The sequence below is a fragment of the Armigeres subalbatus genome, chromosome 2 (assembly GCF_024139115.2).
Source record: "Armigeres subalbatus isolate Guangzhou_Male chromosome 2, GZ_Asu_2, whole genome shotgun sequence".
In the NCBI taxonomy this organism is placed as follows: domain Eukaryota; kingdom Metazoa; phylum Arthropoda; class Insecta; order Diptera; family Culicidae; genus Armigeres; species Armigeres subalbatus.
In genome coordinates this window covers 221,724,915-221,745,995 of record NC_085140.1, presented here as the reverse complement: position 1 = coordinate 221,745,995, position 21,081 = coordinate 221,724,915, and the positions used below count along the sequence as shown (strand labels likewise).

Sequence of the window (21,081 nt, the reverse complement as noted above, 5' to 3'; positions counted from 1 at the left end):
GAGTCGTTTACGGAATTCCTTTCGGTCTGCCTGCTTGCGGGATAGATTTTCAAATGTTCACCATTCATATGGTTTCATGTACGATGTACCTTTTCTTACTCATAGATTATATTCTCAAACACGGAATTTTCGGAATCCATCCTCTAAACCCAATGAACGGAATAAGGAACGAGTAGATTTAGATATGCCCTTATTCCGGTCAAGATATTTTTCACTTTTCAGCATTTTCTATCGGGAAAATACAGGCAACAATTTGGTAATACGCTATAATGTTACCTGTTTTGTCTTGTTATGCTGCTGTGTTTGAAATCCAGGGCAAATTTCCACTTAAAAATGCTTAAATATTATGAAAGACGTTCTTAGCAAGTGGGTTAATGAAAACAGTCAAAATGGCGCTCGTAGTGACGACCCACAAATTTTGTTTAAATTTTCACTATTAATCGCTAAAAATGACGCTGGTTTTCATTCCATTTCATGCATACATAACCATAGAAAAGTACAAGAATATTTTTCTGTTGTTTTTAGACAAAAACTCTTTATTATTTATCATTTTGTCTTGCGTGAACGGAATTAGGCGCTGATTGGAATAAGGGCACAGCACGGTAATAGTTAAATACTGATGCCACCCTCCGTCGAAAGACAACGGCGCTATTGACGTTCCAAATCTTACATAATTTCGTGACGGTTCCCAATTTAGAAATTTTCGTTTTACACCCTGTATCAGAGTCTTCCCCTTAGACGTAGTTTACGTCAAAATGTTCCTCTATGACGAACATTGCACTTTGTTTACTGAGCTAATAGATAACTAAGATCAATAGCCCACCCAGTATCTTTGCTCAGAAGATCGAATGCTGTGATGGTTTGCAATGCCTGCTCATAAAACCGGTGTTCGTATATGGAACTTCCTCAAAGAAGAATTGAAGCACTTGGGGTATTCGAGCGACGCATGCTTCAGACCATCCATTGCGGAGAGCAAAAGAACGGTTGAGGTGAATAAGGTATAAAATTAACGGCAGTCAGTAGTTCACAAAAAAATCGATGGATCAATTGAAGCTTGGGGCTACACTTTTATTGTCAGCATCGATCACGTTTATAACGTTTGCAGGCACACATCTACATATGGTAAATAATACACAGTGATTTTTCCAATTATGGACGAGTTCTACCATTTAATACCTCGTAATCAATTTCGTTGAAATACCAATAAACTATATATTAGCTCTGCTTTTACAGTTGTTCAATTAACAGTAGTTCTACTTCCACTTTATGTGGCAATGCAATTAGGGTTTCGAAACACATATTGACATTAACATGCAATACATTTCTTTGAAATGCTGGTTTAGGAATATTATTCATCTATTAAATTATTGGCAAAGTCATTAGTTCCGTTTCCTGGATAGTACTATCTAATTGATTTTTCTGCATATTGTTTTCTTCTTTTTAAGCATGTATTCGGCACGGACTATAACAAGAATTGACATTTAAACTTTTGTTTGCTTAATACCAAGAATTGATTCAGCTACTCCTAAGAAGTATACCATCTGTGCTATACCAAACAACGGAGCTATGACAATCATACGGCAAAGTCCACCTTTGAAAAATGCTTTAGGTCCTTCACTGACAAAAGTTTTTCTGAAACGAACAGAAGAGTACAGTTAACAGCTCAATAAGCTTGAATATTGTTCAGTGTTATTACTTGATGCAGTCAGCTACACCGTTGAATTGCATTTCACCTTCTGCCTTTTTAAGTGCCTGAAGTCGAGTTTTGATGACATCAAACGGATTCACTGCCAAAGCCGCTAATGAACCAGCTGCACAACCACTCAAGAAGGAACACCTGTAAGAGAAAATATAATTATTCCAGCATCTCAATGTTGACAACCGAATTAACCCTTTTGAAACATACAGTATAGCATTGTAAACCTACCAATATAGATGATAATGCATGCTAAGGGCTTATGTTCAAATTATATTATTGTACTTCTGTTCCCATAGTCCAATGTGGCCAATTATCAATAGGAAACAACGGTATAGGATGGTATAGAGTAGAGCGGGGCAAGAGTACGCACTTAGTTTTCAATCGATCATGTAGCCCTTATGAAGCAAGCTTCTGCATATCGTATCAATGTCGACGATTCGTATATCCAGTGGCAAAAGTATTGTAGTTCGTTTAAGTAGAACCCTTATTGAAAGACATGTGCAAAACGCACTCTTACCCCACCGGTGGGGTATGAGAAAAGATGTTTTAGTTATTAGATAAAGATTGTCGCTTCAGTTCCCTTTGTTCTGCTGTCCGGAACATGTTGGGTACTAAGCTGTCAAATCGTATGGATTTTCCTTCTTTGCAATTTAGCTCCCCTATCCTCGCCAGCAAAAGATGTTCCGGACAGCGATGACAGCGACAATCTTTATCTGGTAACTAAAATATCTTTTGGTATGAGTGCGCATCGGGTGGGGTAAGAGTAAGCAATTTTCCAGTCATGTGCTTCAAGTATATATTAACAAAAAATAAGAGTAAATTCGCGAAGTCGAAGCAAAATTTTTCACACAAACAATGACAGTTCTTTTTGGGTTTTACAGTAGAGCAACAGAGAGGAGGAGATGGCGGCCATGTTTCACTCAAACTCTGACAGATAGCAATGGGATTGCTCATAGGAGGGAAGAGCAGAATTTGCTTCGACTTCGCGAATAACATTTAATTGATGTTTATTGAAAGTATATTATAGAATGTTTAAAGATTACGTAACTCTGAAAGGGGGAGGGGTTCCTAGAAATATGAACTTTTACACGAAAAAACACTGTTTTGACGTAGAACTACGTCTGTCTTTTCAATATTGGGGTACACTTTACGATTGCAAAAAATCGAAAAACGTCACGGAAATATGATAGACTTTGATCGTTAATATCTCAGCCATTTCTCGATGGATTTTCAATTTTCTTGGACCATCCGATCAAGGAAGAGTCAACGCTTCATTCCCGATGTACACTGAAGTCGTTTTTACGCGTTTTATTTTTACACGAATCGCTTTTTATGCAATTTTTTTTCACTAGAATTTCGGGATTAACGTGATTCATTTAGACATATTTTGGAATTTATGCGGTTTTTTACGTTGTTTTAATTTACGCGGCCCATATCCTCCGCGTAAAAGCTGACTCCAGTGTGTTACAATATTTATGTATGATTATTTACTACTGAACACTTGCTAACAGTTTAGCAATCGGTTTTGGTGAATCAGTCAAACTCGTAGTGCATCGCAAGCTTCTTCTTCCATAGCACAACATTCCAACTGGAACTTGGCCTGCTTTTCAACTTAGTAATCTATTAGAATAAGGAAAATAAGTTCAAAAGTAGCATTTACCAATGCTTCGAATCGAGATACAATTATCGAATGACATCACCATGGTTTGTAATGCTCACTCAGACAATCACGAAAACTACCAGTACTGTCACGTAGTTCAACGTCACCTTTGCGTACAACCCGATTGGGCTGCACCTTTGAGTTTTTTAATTATATACAAAAAAAACTGCAAAGGTAAAAATATAGTAGGTTTCGCATGGCTTGAACAATAAAGGAATATTTTTTAAAGAAAGATCACTATTTACGTAACGGAAAATTTGACCATTTCATCACCCCTCCCCGCTATCTTACACTTTTTGTGTGAATCCTCTTAAAATTCTATGAATCGTCATACAGCTCGCAACCCCTCCCAGCTCAGCGTTGCGTAATTTATGGATGTTTCTTTTGATTAAATGATTATCATTTAGATGAAATTGTCTTTTCGGACTTTGTTTAGGTGTAAAACAATACCAAACACAATTTTATTATTTCGCTTTAGTGCTTTGTTCGCTAAGTCCTTTCTAAAACCAAATTATTTATCTTTTAAAGGAGAAATTGTGATAATTTTCGATTTCTGTCCCTTTACGCTTTGGAAGTAGTCTTATTTCGGCCAAAGATACGCGTCTGACAACAGAACTTAGAGGTTCGCATGCTTACTCTTGCCCCAGCGGTTACTGCGTAATTTTACCCCACAGCTCCAAAATTTATTCAGTTAATGGTTTTGGCCTCTTGGAAAACCAACCGAATTAATGTTCTGCACCGTAAAGTTAACTATGCAATAGGTTATTGAAATGGTAGTATGTTGACCTGATTGAACGTATATATGATAATAGAATACTAGTTCAAAAAATCGAAAACGTACTCTTAACCCACGCGCACTCATGCCCCACTCTACTCTATCGAATGCAGAGTGCCTGAAAAGTGACATTTTTGCGCAGGATTCCCTAATAAAAAAGTCCAATAGAATTACAATAGAAATTATTGTAACAATACAATAAATTTAATAATCAATATTTTAGCGCCTTTATTCAATTGTTTTTAATAGTTGTGAAAAATCTTAGAGAGTTTGTCCATCGATTGATACAAAAATCATCAAAATCGGTTGGAAGATGGCTGAGTTATTAGACCATACTTCCTGACCACTTTTCGTGATGGTCTCAAATTTAATTCTGCAGAATGACCCCCCCTATGTTTTCCCGAAGGACGTATTCTACTCAAAAAACAAGTACTTACCAAAACACTGCTTCTCCGGAGCCGTCCGCTTTACGTGGGCCAAGATCGTTGAGCGTTGCGAATAGCGGGAAGTAGACAACTGAAAACGACACATCTCGCAACATGGTGGCACCGGTACCTTTGTACAGTCCCGTAATACCCTTTGTTTTGATCAATTCCAGAGCTATCTGAGTAGCTGATGTTTTTGGCAAAGTTTTGCCTGCTTCTTTTGCCTGAAAAGGGATTTTTGAAGGTTAGGCCAAAGAAAGAAAGAATGCCTACAACTGTTCGGAACACGATCGAATCTTGTATAATTTTATTGATCGTATTATAAACTAAAGCAAATAAACTATATTGTAATGTATGTTGATTCAAAACTGATTTCGAAACATGAATTTCATGGCACTGTTTGCCCCCACTCGCATATCAGTCCCATAACGTTTTTTCGCATACTGAGATAATATAGCCATTGAAGCACATTGAAGTTCCAAATCGCATCTTCCATATAAAACTTCAAAAAAATCTAATAAATTGCAACACCATCGTATCTTTCTGAAATTTTGCTATGTTGTTCATCATTCGATAGAGATAACCGTGGAGCGATTTAGTTTGATCAAAAAATTGTTTAGTTTTGTGCAATCTTGTCATGTAAATTCTTAGTGGGACTGTTTATGCGGGTACTTTTAATATGGGACGCACATGACTTGGTTTTTTTTCACTCATTTTTCTCATTTCACAAAATTACAATTTTTATTATGATTTATGGAAGTATATAAGAAATGAACACTATTCAAGCGATTGACTCAAAAGTGACGAAAAATCAAATTGGACTGTTATGCGAGTGGGGGCAGTGTAGCGGCCCTTAGAAAATGTGAAAAAGTCTTATTTTCAGATTTTATAAACAGTAAAAATGTACGCTCCATCAATGTGCAAAACTCAAATGTTTTTTTTCGAGACTGATTACTTAACATCTCCAGTTAGCCTTGCGAGTAAAGGCATAGGTTTGCTTATCTGGAAATGGCGAGTTTGATCTAGTTCGATCCCACTACTATGCACCACCCAAAAACATCTGATCTAGGATGTTTCTGGGTGGTGCATAATAGTGCAGTTCAGATAAAACAGAGATTGGTAGCAGAAGAGCCACAGAACAACTCGCAAGACTAATGGCTTCCACCTTCCACCACCACTATATGGCAGAACACGAAGTTAGTTTCAGCTGGCGGTTCTACAAACCAAGTTATTTGACCCGTATGGTCGTTAGCCGGCTAGCCCTGACATCATTTCGAACACTTTTGTACGTGTCCAAGCTTTTACTGCTTTTTACTGCTTGTTCTTTTACTGCTTTTTTGACATGCTACGGTCAATAGCACTTCTAAAATGGTTCGGTAATATTATTCAAAATAAATACTAATTGTTGGGAGACTAATTAGGATGCAAGCAATTACAAGCAATTTTATAACAAGTATCAAATATCATATCAAGAGACTCTTTAGTAAGTGATAACGCTCGTAGTCTGGATAGTAGAGTTATAACTCTTCTTCTTGAAACGCCACATAGTCCAGTAGAGTTTTATACATAAAACCGACAATCAAAAGCATTATTTCTGTTCTGTTAAGCATATAAAAAATATATTTACTTGTGCAGCTAACCGCCCAGCATCCTGCATTTGGATTTTCAAAAGCTCCATCGGTGTTGTTATTACGATTTGACACAGTCCTGCCAAGCCACCTGCAGCCATTTGACGCGTAATGGGTAATTGTCTGTACAAGAAATTATTTAATAAATATGATTAGTAAGAACTTTTTTTTCAATAATTTAGTTAAATATGTGAATAGATAAAAATAAAGCACAAATTAAATGAATATACTCAATATCAGATTTTATTACAATTCTGGATATGATTTTTTGGATATCCATCTGGAGCTTAAGTTGTTTTGCTTCTATTAGGATCAAATGTTTTCCGAAGAACCTAAATGTATTTAACATGTCTGGATTTGTCATTACAACTGCCTTTAAGCCATGTTTGGGATTCCGTCCGGACTCCGGAAATACTTATTCGGATCGAGGGACTTTGTCACCGTCACCCTAGCTATCTATTCGTCGGCTGCTTTTATTCTCGATGCTGGCGGTCAATGAGTTGAGGTTTGGTACGATCGATTGGTATCGATCATTTAGTAATCTGTATTCGATCATTTAGTAGTTTATCAATAAATGATTCCAGAAGCTGAACCTCAACATGTGTTGTATGGTGGACCTCTAGTGCGAAGGTTTTTCTACAACTCTGCCTAATGGTTCGTTATTTGAATTCCACTAGTAACGGAATAATAGCTTAGACTAAATGATAATCAAATTCCAATCATTTAGTTTACGTTACTGCAACTAGCGCTATAACTCCGTTATTAGTAGAATTCTAACACACCATACAACACATATTGAAATTCAGCTTCTGGAATCAGTTATTGATAAACTACTAAATGATCGATAACATCCTTGCTTCTATTATCGTCTTCAGCCTCTTTGGACGTGGCTCGCGAGGAGCCAGTGCTCCTATTGTTTTAGTCATCACCTCCCGATAGACGTCTTCCTATGGGTTCAAGTTGGCGCTCTGGTACAGCCCGTCGAAGCAGTCTTTCTTGCTATCTTTGGTGGTCTTATTCAGGGCCAGCCTCACCGCTTTGAAGCTCGATGCGTTCTTCTCTCAATTCCGCCGAACGAGTCCTTTGCGATCTTCTACCCTTGAGGCAGGTTGCTCGAAAGACTGCAATTTGCTCGGTCGCACCTTCCTCGACATGATAGCGCAACATTCTCGAGGCAGAACCACAACCATGTTGCACACCGCTCAGACGTCCTTTGTTTTCCTCCAGACCCATAGGTTCATTTAAGGTCCCACTGTCGAAATGGGTGACCTTCCACGCTCGAGTTGTATGAGAAGTTCTCTGGCTTTCTCTGCTTATCCTGTAGCGGATAATCGAATGGTCGCTGTGGGGGTGACTATCGTCTATCCTTCAATGCAGATTACAGACCCAACTTGGACTTGGTCGAAATCGATTCCACTCCGTTTCTCTGGAAGGTACTTCGGAAGGACTGATGTCAGCCAATCGACCATCTGAGTCAATTGGTATATCGGCCACCTTGGTAAGGCATAGCAAATGCAGTAAAATACTTCGACTTCATTTATCTTTGCTATAACTGCATTCTCCGCCCTTATGTTCACCACTTTCTGGATAGCGGGCTCGCTTCTGCTACCGACTGCCACAGCAACTACTGGGTAGCCGCACAATGGTTAAAGTTGAGATTGAGCTGCGTTACTTGCACCTTTCTTTGATCGAATATTAGACATTCCAACATGAACTTGCAAATGGGGCAAGATGCAACGTACTGCACGAACTGAACGTACAGCACGTACTGAAAGGCATAGTTCGTATTTGAAAAATATTTTTCGTTACTGATTTAATCATCGAGCATATTGGTGTTAACTTGTTTATTAAACATGTTTAATTTTCGTTTTTAAGAAAACAATACACGACCGGCTTGTTTTCACAAGAAATTGCAGACATATTTTAAATAAAGGCAATTTTTTCGTCAAAAGTTTAAAAATCTATTTTTATTCAACTAAATCATTGGCAAAATACACCTATCAATATGTGTGTAATTTAATATTGTGAATAAAAATAAATGTGAATGAATAAATGTAAAAACCACAATGCGTGCTCTAAGTGCAATGATAGTCACAAAACTTCTGAGTGTACGAAAACTGTATATTGAAATGCGTTAATTGTTTAAAAATGAATCGGGAACGTCACCCGACACAGTAGTAGAACTATAATTAATCATGTTTATTCTAACTTTGATTCTGTAAACTCAGTTACAGATATTTGTTTGAAAGTAACCGATCATGAAACATTAGTGATGAATATAGAAAATAATAATATAGGGTAAATCCTGGTGAGATGCCACACCTTTTTAAAAATCGACATTTTCTAAAAACAAACCGTTAAACTGAAACTCTAATGATTGTTTTTGATAGTTTAGGGACCCAACTAAATAGTGTAGAAGTCATTTGCAAAACAAAAACAATTAGACTGTACTATTTACATTACAAAAAAAAAGTCAAATCCGGGTGAGATGCCACACCTCAGGCCAGGGGGAGGTGCCACACGTGGGAAATGTTGAAGAAATGGGAAAATATGTATATATGTTTCAGAAAAGCATAATCATTTATATTTGTATTTCAGCCCAAAAACAACCAAATTCATCGCTTGAACAATTTCTTATTTCTAACGTGTAACAATACATAGTCAAGGATATTAGGGGCAAGCCAGAGTAAACGCGACGTGCGATGCGACGCGACGCGACAGTGCAATTTGACAGCCAGTTGATAATTATTATTATTCTTTTACGTGAGACGCGTCACGTCGTATTGCTCGTCGCGTTTACTCTGGCAGGCACCTTAGTCGTTAATTGGCCTTTATTTTATTGTGTTTCTCCAATAAATCAATTACACAAATCGTAAAAATTACACATATTGCCTTCCCAACTATCAATTTTGGTGCTAAAAGATTCAACTTCTAGCCTTTAGCTGTATAATATTTGAATAAAAGCAGCCAATGCTGAATAAAAGAAAAGCCTCCGCAAATAATCCCTTAAACTTCAACTCGACTATAATCGTAATATCTATCAGCTAGTCAGTTTGTGGCGAATGTATTTCATCTTTCATCGTTTATTCAGCTTTCATATAGGCATAGAACAGCTCTGTCTGAATTAGCAACAAAGCTTATCGGTTAAGAGCTCATGTATGTAATTGAATTGCTTGTTAGCAACTTCCCATATTACGGTGAGTAGCATTACAATGAAAACGTTTTCACTATTGTTATAGCACTAACAATATAGCGTAATGACGCTATAAATGAACTAACGAAGCTTTTAGGCAACTTCTGTAATTTTGAAAATTACACAACGTTTAAGCAAACCTTATAGTGCTTCTTTTAATAGCTTATCTGTATGAAACGTCAAAACCGCAATGTTTACATTTGATTTTTGTTGCCGGAGCTGTGTATGAGCTATTGATTTCTGTAATGCAGCTACAAAGGTATTCACCTGCTCTTATAGCAACTGACAAAGCGCTGTCATTAATGCTATCAGATAGTATAAGAAAACAAGCAATTTAGAAGCGATATTTTTGTTGGCGGCTACTGTTAAACGATTAGCAGCAGAGTAGCATCCATATAGATCTAGAAAATGTTGCCTAAAACAATTTCAGCGATTGATGATGCATAAAAGTTAGCCAACAGAACATGCTGATAGATGTTTGAATAATGGTTGAAATAATGCTAAAAGTTCGAATCTAGGTAGCAACAAAATTGATATTTCAGTTTTCACAAGAAAAACATTAAATAAAATCCGAAATTTACTCTCCTCTCAAATAATATTTAATCAAATTGAATTCAGTGGCTGTTATAAAACTTATTTAACAGATTCAAACAATCTGAATAAGCGCCATTGAAGCGAATTATATCACTAAATGGTTTAGTAAAGATTGAGAAAAAAATGTGTAACATGCTGTAAAGTAGTTGTGCAGGCACGTCAAAAACAGCTGAATGAATAGATTCGCCAGATTTGCTGGTAAAAGAATTGAATAGAAGTTCTTTATCACATGTATAGCACACATATTCAGCTTGATGTTTTCATTAGTGAGCACGCATGATAATAATAAATAACGATAGAGATTACATCGAAATCGTTCCTTGTGCAAACGAACAAATATCCTAGGACGCCACATCACTATAATTTTTACTCAAAACGTATACTGCTTACAAACATAACCTACAAGCGTTTTAGAGGATCTAAATAATCATATAAACATGTGGGTTCGTACACATTTTTGCAAAACCGTACGAAAAATCTTTATTAAAAACTAGTCGACCCGGCAGACGTTGTCCTGCGTAGTAGGCGAAAGTGTTGTTGTCCATGCGAAATTTCCTTACGATTCTTCATTTTAGTTTTCCACGATTTACTCAACCTTACTCGTAATTTTTGCATTAGGAAATATCATATAAACCCGTCGGAAACGATAACGAACATATTTGCTGAAGGAATGAAGACAATCCATCCAGTCGAGTTATGCGGATACGAACATAGACTACACAGACCATATATATATATATATATATATATATATATATATATATATATATATATATATATATATATATATATATATATATATATACATATATATATATATATATATATATATATATATATATATATATAGTATACTAGTTGACCCGGCAGACGTTGTCCTGCATAGTAGGCGAAAATACGCGTTGTGAACTGCCCATGCGAAATATCGATGCGAATCTTAATTTTGGTTTTTCATGATTTACTCAACGTAACTCATCCCTTTCACATGAGGAAATATCATATAAACCCGTCGGAAACTATGATGAATGTTTCTGCTGAAGGAATGATGAAAATACATCCAGCTGTTTTCGAGTTATGCGGATACGAACACACACCATTTCATTTTTATTATATAGACTAGTGGACCCGGCAGACGTTGTCCTGCATAGTAGGCGAAAATGCGCGTTGTGAACTGTCCATGGGAAATATCAATACGATTCCTAATTTAAATTTTTCACGATTTACTCAACTTTACTAATAATTTTTACATGAGGAAATATCATATAAACCCGTCGGAAACTATAACGAACGTAACTGCTGAAGGAATAAAGAAAATCCATTCAGCCATTTTCGAGTTATGCGGATACGAACACAGACCATTTCATTTTTATTACATAGACTAGATATATTTTATATATTTCTATGCATTAGAAATTATACGGCCTCCGCGGCATAAGTAAAAGTGTGTAACTGTCATATTACTTTTTTGACTGATAAGAATGAGCAGTTAATACTTACGTTTTTGTTTTTGCTATAAAAGACACACTTTCACATACATGTGCGCCAATAAATCAAGTCTGTTCTACCAGATCTCTGATGAGATACTTAAAGAGAGGCTCTCGACTGAGCGATACCCTCATAAGTACCACGGATTGGATATTGGGAAGGTATTCGTTAGGTCAGGATTTGCCTGTAGCTAGCAATATGACCGTGGTAGATCTTACCCCGTAACACATCATGTAAAGGTGTCTACCCAGCATTACGGGAAATCAAGTACCAATAAGTTAATTGAGCATAAATTTGTAACTTTGAACAACTCGAACAGCTGGTACAATTTTGATCTTTTGCGTCTAAAACGTATATACGATTGTAATGCATCACCTGTGCTAAATATGCACATAGTTAGTGAATCTAACAGGTATTGATTGCCTCGAACACGGAATTCTAATAATATTCGTTGAAAAACAAATAATGCGTAATGGTTTGTGGATTCAGGGAAAAGAAAAGTGCAGTGGGTACCAAGTTCAACAGTAGGCGGTGCTAAATTTTGAAACGGTGCTAAATGATAACAATGCCTAACTCCATTTAAATCTTTGTATCATTAGTGAGTTAGCACATTATTATTTTACGGGGGAGGTGGCAATTGTTGGCTGGCATTTTAACGCGGTTTCAGACAGCTGGTCTATTGACAAAAAATAGTAAAATTTAATTAAATATTATAAATTTTGTTGGATTGTTTTATTTTATTTCTATTTTACTTTTATTTGTTTTTTTTTTCTCAAATGATTAGGAAAACTCTATGTTGTATAGGTAAAGTGCCCAACAGTGGACCCCCAAAAGTACAATAGTGGACCCTTCAGCCATTTTGCATTATTACTGTGCTAATGTCAACATTTTGCTACCTGAAATTCTATCAGGAGAACCTACCTATAGTCCTTGATTTGATTACATGCATTGGAAATATGTGAAAGTAAAATTAAATGATTTTTGCCAATTCTATAAAAATAAACACGAAAGTGTCCAGTGGTATAGATATTTTCCTGGGGGTCCATCATAGGGAAGAAGAACGTCCGAAACAGCAGTTTAATGAAAATCAAATGAGTGTCGACTATAGGGAATCTTTTCTCATTATGGACCCTCAGGGTCTACTATAGGGCAATTCAGTTAGACTTTTAAAATGGGTTTCAGATTTGCTGGCCCATGTGCGACAAAAATAGTAAAATTTAGTTTAAATATTATAATTTTGTTGGATTGTTTTTATTTTATTTCTATTTTACTTTTTTTTTTGTTTTTTTTTGCCATCAAATGATTAGGAAAACTCTGCGTTGTATAGTACGGTTTAGGAGGTCCCCGATTCGGTGCATTAATTAATTAATTTATTTTTTATTTATTACATCAACAGACTTGATACAGTCCCAATGATGGTTAAAAAAATCTATAAATACAATATCACATCACTACATTAAAAACATTGTCAAGGATTAAAATACAATACAATCACAAATACATTAACTATAGTCTATGTGCGTCAATTGTTCTGGTCGGTGAAAAATGATGTGAAGAACCGGCGGAGGACATCTCGCGTCAAGTGGAAATCAAACACCGACGCCACTCTATTGGAAACACGCTGCAAACAGTGCAAACCATGGAGAGTACTACGCAGTCCATAGTTTGTGCGATGGAAAGGAAGTCTTAGCATAAGGTTACTCCGCAGTTGTCGGGGTTGTGCGTTGATGTTTATTTGTCGCAGAAGAGTGTCACAGTCTATTCTTCCTTGCGAAATATCGGCTACGGTTAATGCTCTGCATACATCCCTTCCGATACACAGAGGTTCTAAGCTGATCAGCTGGCAACGGCTCTCGTAGCGAGAAAGTTGTAGCGGATCTCTCCAGGGAAGGTTGCGGAGTGCGTACCGTATAAATCGACGTTGAACGAATTCGATGCGTTCGACACCATTTTTATAGTTTGGACTCCAGACCGCAGAGCAGTTTTCAAACAGTAGATGTCTGTGAAAGTCTTTGTCACTTTGATCACAAATCCAAGAGACCTGGATGCTTTATCGACAACATATGATGTGTGATCCGAGTATGTCAGTTTGGAGTCCAATAAAACACCGAGATCTTTCACACAGTGCACTCTTTCAATAGTTGTTCCGAACAGGCAGTAGTTGAAGGTAATCGGTTGTTTCTTTCGAGAAAAAGTTATGATCGAGCATTTTTTCGGGTTATTTGCTGCAAGATTGAGTGTTTAATTTCGATATAATATCGAAAACAAAAGTGTGCATAAAAATTGCCTCGCCATAACAAAAAGGTGGTAGAGAATTAACACTGTTGTTTACAGTTTAGAACCAAATCCAGATGTCGCACATGTTGGCCCTACCCCTTAGTGCTCCGCCTTCTCCCCCTGGCAAAAACATTTTAAGATCATCTGCAAATGATAATCGCGTCCTTTTAGAACTAGATGTACATCGTTGAAGTAGAGAAGGAATATCAACGATCCCAGATGTCCCATTCCGAGCGACAATCGCCTAGAGTAACTGTTAGCTGGCGCTCAGTAAGGTACGAACCAAACCATGCAAGCAGGCTGCCTCCAATTTCCAATCTATCAAGCTAGGCGATCGCAATGCTATGGTTCAACTTATCAAATGCTGCAGTTAGATCCGTATAAATTACATCTGTTTGATCACAAGCAAGCATACTGTCTGTAACGTATGATGTAAGACACAGTAGATTCGTACATCTGGAACGTTTTTCCATAAAGTCATGTTGATCGGTACTGATATAATGTTTACAGTGATTATTTAGAGAATCCATGACGACCAGCTCAAACAACTTCGATACAGCGCATAGCGACGTGATTCCTCGATAATTATTTATATTGCGCTTACTTCCCTTTTTGTACACAGGCAACATTTCAGCTGTCTTCCAGCAGGACGGAAATACACCATTAGAAAGAGAGAGCTGAAAGATTCGATGAAGTGGATCCAGAAGGCAGGAAATGTTCGTTTTTAGGAAAACCGATAGAACACCGTCATGTCCCGATTTGTACAACGTTTTTAGCCGCGTGGCTGCTCTAGCTATGGCATCTGTACTTACATCGACAGCGTTTAGCGTTTGATTCGTTAAGGGTACATTACCCGCTGCGCTGGTTATGGAGTCATTGGAGAGGCGCTCATTGACAAACACGCTAGCAAACTTGGCCGAGAATAGGTTACAAATCTTTTGTTGAGTTGACGCCATTGTGGTAGTAGCGGATTGTGTTAAAATAATCGGGTATTTGAATGAGATTTGAATTTCTAAATCGAAGCAATGTACATCGTCTATGTATCACTAGAGTTACTCGTTCTGTCAGAACATACTTGTGGGTACACAGTGCATGATAATTCAGATATTCGACGGATGTCCTAAGGATATTCGCTCGGCCACGACAGCTCCCAAATGACATTTGTTTTGTGGTCGTTTTTCATAGAAACGAGCTTTTTTGGATCTAGTACCTATTTCAATTATCCTACCGACTGCGCCATGTCGTGGCCGAGCGAATATCCTTAGGACATCCGTCGAATATCTGAATTATCATGCTCTGTGTACTCACAAGTATGTTCTGACAGAACGAGTGGCTCTAGTGATACATAGACGATGTACCTAATATTCGGATTAGTATCTTCTCTTTCTTTGTTTCGTTCTGTCAATCGAGCTCATATTCGTGTGCTAATGGGCGCCTACTATTCGAACGCCGATTGCTTCGATTTAGAAATGCAAATCTCATTCAAATAATTCATGCTTCCATTTCATATTTTCGATTATTATTTTAACACAATCCGCTACTACCACAGCCATGACTCCATTGTAGACCATGGACGATGAAAGACCTACTTCCTTACGCTGCTCGTAGTTCCAAAAGGATTTCGGATGGAATTTAAGCCGTTGCCGTATCCTCCGCTGGTAACGTTTAAAATATAAACGACTTAACCGTTTGTATTCGTGATTCAGCCTAGCATAATGGTGTTTCAAGGGAAGAGTGCGGAACCTTGTGAACCTTTTCAGGACGGCCTTTTTTGTCCTTTCCAACGAACGAAGGTCATTTGTCATCAACTGAACCCGAGAGTCGGTATGGGAAATCTTCTTTGGAACATGTCTGTCAATGACATATGCCAAGACATGAGAAAAAGTTTGTGCAGCGATATTTGCATCGGCCGGGTTGAGGATACTCTGCCAATCCAAGTTAGACAGCATTTCGGCAATACTGCAATAATTCGCCGTGCGAAAAACATAAGACACAGCCATGGAAGCACCAACATAGTCATGAACATCATCATTCTCAACTCCAATTACTAGAGATGGATGGTGAGGGGCAGCCTTGACCAAAGGAACAGGTGCAGTGGAAATAAATGGAGCGGTGTAACGACCGCCGACGAAGCACAGATCCAGCATTCTCATTCACGATGCAATTAACTTAAGATAAAGTTGCAGTACTGTAATTATCCAGCAACCTGAGAGCTCACGGGTGAAACAAGGAATGCTCCTGATCAGGGCGTAGGAAACCGTTGTGAGTTGGAACCCACGCGACTCCTGCAAGGTTGAAGTCGCCCAGAACGATGATTTCATCGTTGGGATACGCTATTTCCGACGCAAAGAAGACTGATCGGCTAACCTCCATTTTAATCACGATCTTTTTTAGTAGCATAGGTGATCAGTACTCGTAATATTACTTAATTTGATGGACACGCTTGGAAGACATTTTTAACTCAAATTCAACCAAAAGTGTAAAATTTAATCGATTTATTTTAATTCAGTTTAATTATTTTTATTTTTAGGCGTCAAATGTATAGGTATTTATTCCCTCACCCCTCCTACTCCCTCCTTTTCTATTTTATGTTTCCAAACTCAAACCAACGTGATCATACTAATCCCAAACTGCACGTATTTCGAACTCATCTCAAAAGTTTCCAAACAATTATAGTCTCTAATATAACAATTACAAACTGCCTGACCATCTATCATGTCTAAAAATACAGCCGTTTCTCTTTCTACAAACAACTATCCTCTAATAAATAGGTTCTTTATCTTTATTGTTGTTGCATCAACAGGTTACATTTGGCCCCAATGATGTAGAGTATTTGAAAAAAAAAAAAGAAAAAAGTGAACATTAAAAGATGGTGTCAAGGGATAATACAAAATAGGTATAAAACATTTAAACAAGCATAGTCATTGTCTGTTTATGTCTGCGAAGAACGATGAAAATCTTCGGCGTAACATGATCCGTGTGGCGTGGAAATCGAAGAGTGATGCGACTCTGTTGAAGACACGCTGTAGGCCACAAATAGCTCCATGCATGTCATAATTTGTACGACGAAAAGGCAGCCTCAACATATGGCTGTTACGGAGCATGCGTGGCTGGACGTTCAGGTCTATTTGTTCCAACATAGCTCCACAGTCGATTCGTCCCTGCAGGGTATCGGCGATCTTAATGGCTTCGTCGACATCTCTCCTTGAGCGAAGTATCTCCAAGTTGATCAACTGACATCGGCTTTCGTAACTCGGTAGGCGAAACGGATCCAGCCAAGGTATCCTACGAAGCGCGAATCGAAGGAAACGGCGTTGAACAGATTCGATTCTCTCAGCACCGTTGTTGTAAGCCGGACTCCAGACAACAGGGAGCAATATAGAGCTTTTAAACATTATATGTCGGTGAAATTCTTCGCAACTCTGAAGATAAATTCCATAGTTCTGGATGCTTTGTCGACGATGAATGAGATGTGTTGCTTGAATACTAGTTGCGAGTCTAAGATCACGCCGAGGTCCTTCACATGGCACAGTAAATTGGTGGAAGTTGAGCGACCGACAGTAAATCCGTGCTGATCATCACTAAGAAGTGGCTTACAGTGTGAAAGCAGTGGTTCCATAATGACGAGTTCGAACAGCTTCGAGACGGCACACAATGACGTAATCCCTCGATAGTTGTTCACGTCGCGTTTGTCTCCCTTCTTGTGGACTGGAAACATTAGTGCAAACTTCCAGCAGGAGGGAAAAATACCATTGATGATCTGAACAAGAAAAGAAGTGGAACGAGCCTCGATATGCCTTTTGACGAAGACGGCCGATACGCCGTCAGGTCCGGGATTATTTGACGATTTTAGCTGATTTGCGGCTCTCAGGATCATGTCATAATCGATGTTGATTGCACCCAAAGACTGGTTGTTTAGGGAAACGTTCCCTGCTGCGATAGAGACTTGGCTGTCACTCATCCTTTCGTCACTGAAAACGCTCGCGAATTTTTCGGCAAATAGGCAGCAAACTTCCTGGGTAGTTAAGGCGATTTCACCATTCAAATTAATTGTCGATGGAAGCCCGGATTCCTTGCGCTGTTCGTTGACGTAGTTCCAGAAGGATTTTGGTTTAGATTTGAATTTGAGCTCAAGATCTCGTTGGTATCGTGCAAAGCTTTGCCGGAATGCTTGTTGGTATTCATGATTAAGCCTCACATAATGGTTTCTTAGAGGTAGCGTTCGATGTTTTGAGAAAATTCTAAAAGCTGCTCTCTTAGTGGACTTCATTTTTCGTAGTTCAGTCGAGAACCATGGAGGGTGCGATCCTTTCTGTGATCTCTTTGGCACGTGTCGGTCAATTACATACGCCAAGATGTGCGAGAAAGTTAGAGCGGAGCTTTCAACGTTGTTGGGTCAAGAACGGTTAACCAGTCAATGCTAGTAAGCACGTTCGCGATACTGCAGTGGTCGGCTTTTGAAAAGTTATAGGAAACAGAAGAGGGATGAGCATTGCTAACAGGTAATTGAAGGCTTTCGATAGTGGCTATCAGCGGGGGGTGACGAATAACATGTTTTACATGAGGACAAGGTGCCACCGAAATGAAGGGTGCTTTATCTCGGATGGAAACAAAGCACAGGTTCAACGTGCGAGGGTTATCGTTCGCTACGTTATTAATCTGGGTTAGCCTTGCTACGCTGTACACTACAGCCGGAAGCGGACAACAAGCCTGTTCACACTTTCCTCCTCTATTCTTCAATCCGGACTCATTACCTTCTCTCCAGTCTGCCCCCATTCTATTTTATTTTTTCAAACTAAAACCAACAGGATTATACTAATCCCAAACTGCACGTACCTCTATCATATCAATCTACATAGCTTCTTCGACAATCACCAGAAAACGAATTTCAACCATTTCCCTTCTACCATAAGTAAAAATCATCTGAAAAGTTTCTAAACTATAACGAACTCTATCATAGCGATCCCGAATTGTCTGAACATCTATCATGTGAATAACACAACCGTTTCTATCTCTACGAACAATTCTCTAATAAATAGGTTTCATAGCAGTTGCTAGAGCCGGAAGCGGACAACAAGCCGCTCCACATTCTCCTCCTCTATCTTTTATTCTCTCACAAGTTTAATACCCTGAAACTGAACTGTTTCGGACCCCTTATGGGTCTGAAGCAGAGGACGGGACGCTCGAGCCTACCAGTCAGTGGATGGAAAGTTCCTTTGTTATAAAGGGTCTATCACAAGCCTCGGATAACCTGGAATAAGTTGTCCACGACTCGAGTTCACATTGATTTCATGAGTTCGTAATAGCAATCGTCACGTTGAAAATTTAAGCCAGCAGTTTAAACGTATTGCCTAGTGTCATATAACGTAAATTGGCCACGGCCCGGGGATGCGTTGAGTATATAACAAGAATAACACGTAGATTTAATTGTTTTCACCCAATTACTTTTGATGAACTTAAAAATATCTGCTTATTTTGGGAAAAACGACTGGAGTTGATACAAGGGTCCATCACAAGCCTTGGATAACCTGGAATAAGTTTTTCACGAGTCGAGTTCACATTAATTTCATAAGTTTGATATAGTAATCGTCGCGTTGAAAATTAAGGCCAGCAGTGTAAACGTATTGCCTAGTGTCAGATTCGCCACGGCCCGGGGTTGCGTTGAGTATAAAAATAACAATAACCTTGACCTGACTGTGTAAGTAATAACAGCTTTTCTTAAATAAGCAAATAATAACAGTGTGGGTGGCAAGTTCTAGTATTCAATATAAAGATACACTTTTATCTCCTTTTAAGGTGGTTATACAACAACGCCACAAATCGGCCATCTTGGAAACCACGTGCTTTTTCTAGTGATTTTTCAAGGGCACGAATTGAGAGAACTACAATGCCCATGGGGATGAAACATCCGTAGATCGTTTGGTTACTTATGCTAAACAATCGACTTTGATTTCAGCATCATACGAAAATTATTACGCTAGATTTGAACTTTTGATAGTAGGAGTAGAAAACCGTGTGGTGAATTTGAAATCACCTTAACTTAAGAAAAATAAATCGTACACTAAGCTAGAACATTTAACGTAATAAACAAATTTAAAACTGTATTATTACTTACCCATCTTTTGTTCTGAGATTATGTCGGAAGAAATCATTAGCAGCTAGTTTAATTGCTTTCTCTGGAGTTATAAGTAAAATATTGACGGCAGAACCACGATACATTCCAAAATATCCTTCCACTTTGTATGTCTTTTTGAAACAATCAAACCTAAAATATAAAAATAAATTTGTGATAAGTATGTGCATTAAAAGGTGGCTCAAAAAATACTTTTTCGATTTTTTTATTCCATTCTATTTTATACCCTGATGCTGTGGACAAAATTTCAGCCAAATTGGTCAACGTTTGGGCGGTGCTAAACTCATTGGAAGTTTATATGGAAGAATGTATGAAGAAACATCGAAAATATATTTTTGTACCATCTTGAAAGTAACCGCATTTTAGTCCCATTGTAAATGTAATTGTTTGTTTCTTCTCTGTCGAATCACATGTTTCCCAACTTTTGTGTTCTAATTTCACGATAAAAATGTACATTTTTACAATTTGACAATAAAACTAGTCTAGAACTCTTAGTACAGAAAAGTACGATAGCACGACAATCGGACCAGGGAGCACCAATTTAGTTATATTAACTAATTTGTAATTGTCCATTACTAGCCCACAAGGGGTTCCATAATAGGCACATGTGGGAATGGAACATGTTTATCAAATGGGGGGACCATAATACGTATATATACGAACTCGACGTTGCGTATCATGCCCGGGTGACCATAATAGGCAGCGGAGCGACTGAAGTAAATTTCAGTTGTTAACCCTCAAAGGCGCAATGCGTTTTTTTTCAGAAATCGACGAAAATATTTTTAACGTAAACAACCATTAAAATCTTTAACATTAAACGAATGTTTGGTTTGTTGTTTTAAAACAACATCGCGCATGGGTTAATGGGTCTATTACTAGCACTCACTCTCTACATTCTAAATGATCGTTTTCTCGATCTCGCTTTTTCTTCATATGGGACTGATATGCGGTTACAGGCAGCTCAGTTAAAGTTATTAGCGTTTTATTGAAGTGTTGTATGGGTAAATTCATTACTTTTCTAATGTAAAAAAAGAAATTTGCTCAAACCACGTTAGAGAAATGTTCATACCTTCGCCGGGTAATCTCGCGGTTTCCAGCATAACAATCTGTACTAAATTTTGCAAGAATTGATCAAGTATCTTAGTGCTTCATCGTGAACTGTGTCATCTAGCTCCAAATTACAGTTTTTTTTTATATTTTCTCATTCATTTT

General features: G+C 38.0%; 1 protein-coding gene across 4 annotated transcripts in view; it reads right to left on the bottom strand.

The window, feature by feature from the left end:
- Positions 1 to 1,043: 1,043 nt before the first annotated feature.
- Positions 1,044 to 21,081, bottom strand: part of LOC134211710 (mitochondrial glutamate carrier 1-like) — a 153,129-nt gene continuing 133,091 nt past the window's right edge. For all 4 annotated transcript variants that reach the window (XM_062688859.1, XM_062688858.1, XM_062688860.1 and 1 more), the window contains 5 exons: positions 19,852 to 20,001; positions 6,187 to 6,310; positions 4,572 to 4,783; positions 1,697 to 1,837; positions 1,044 to 1,632 (listed from right to left, as the gene is read on the bottom strand). In XM_062688859.1, coding sequence (XP_062544843.1) covers positions 1,482 to 1,632; positions 1,697 to 1,837; positions 4,572 to 4,783; positions 6,187 to 6,310; positions 19,852 to 20,001 — 778 coding nt within the window. In that variant the 3' untranslated portion in view covers positions 1,044 to 1,481. The remainder of the gene's footprint in view (positions 1,633 to 1,696; positions 1,838 to 4,571; positions 4,784 to 6,186; positions 6,311 to 19,851; positions 20,002 to 21,081) is intronic.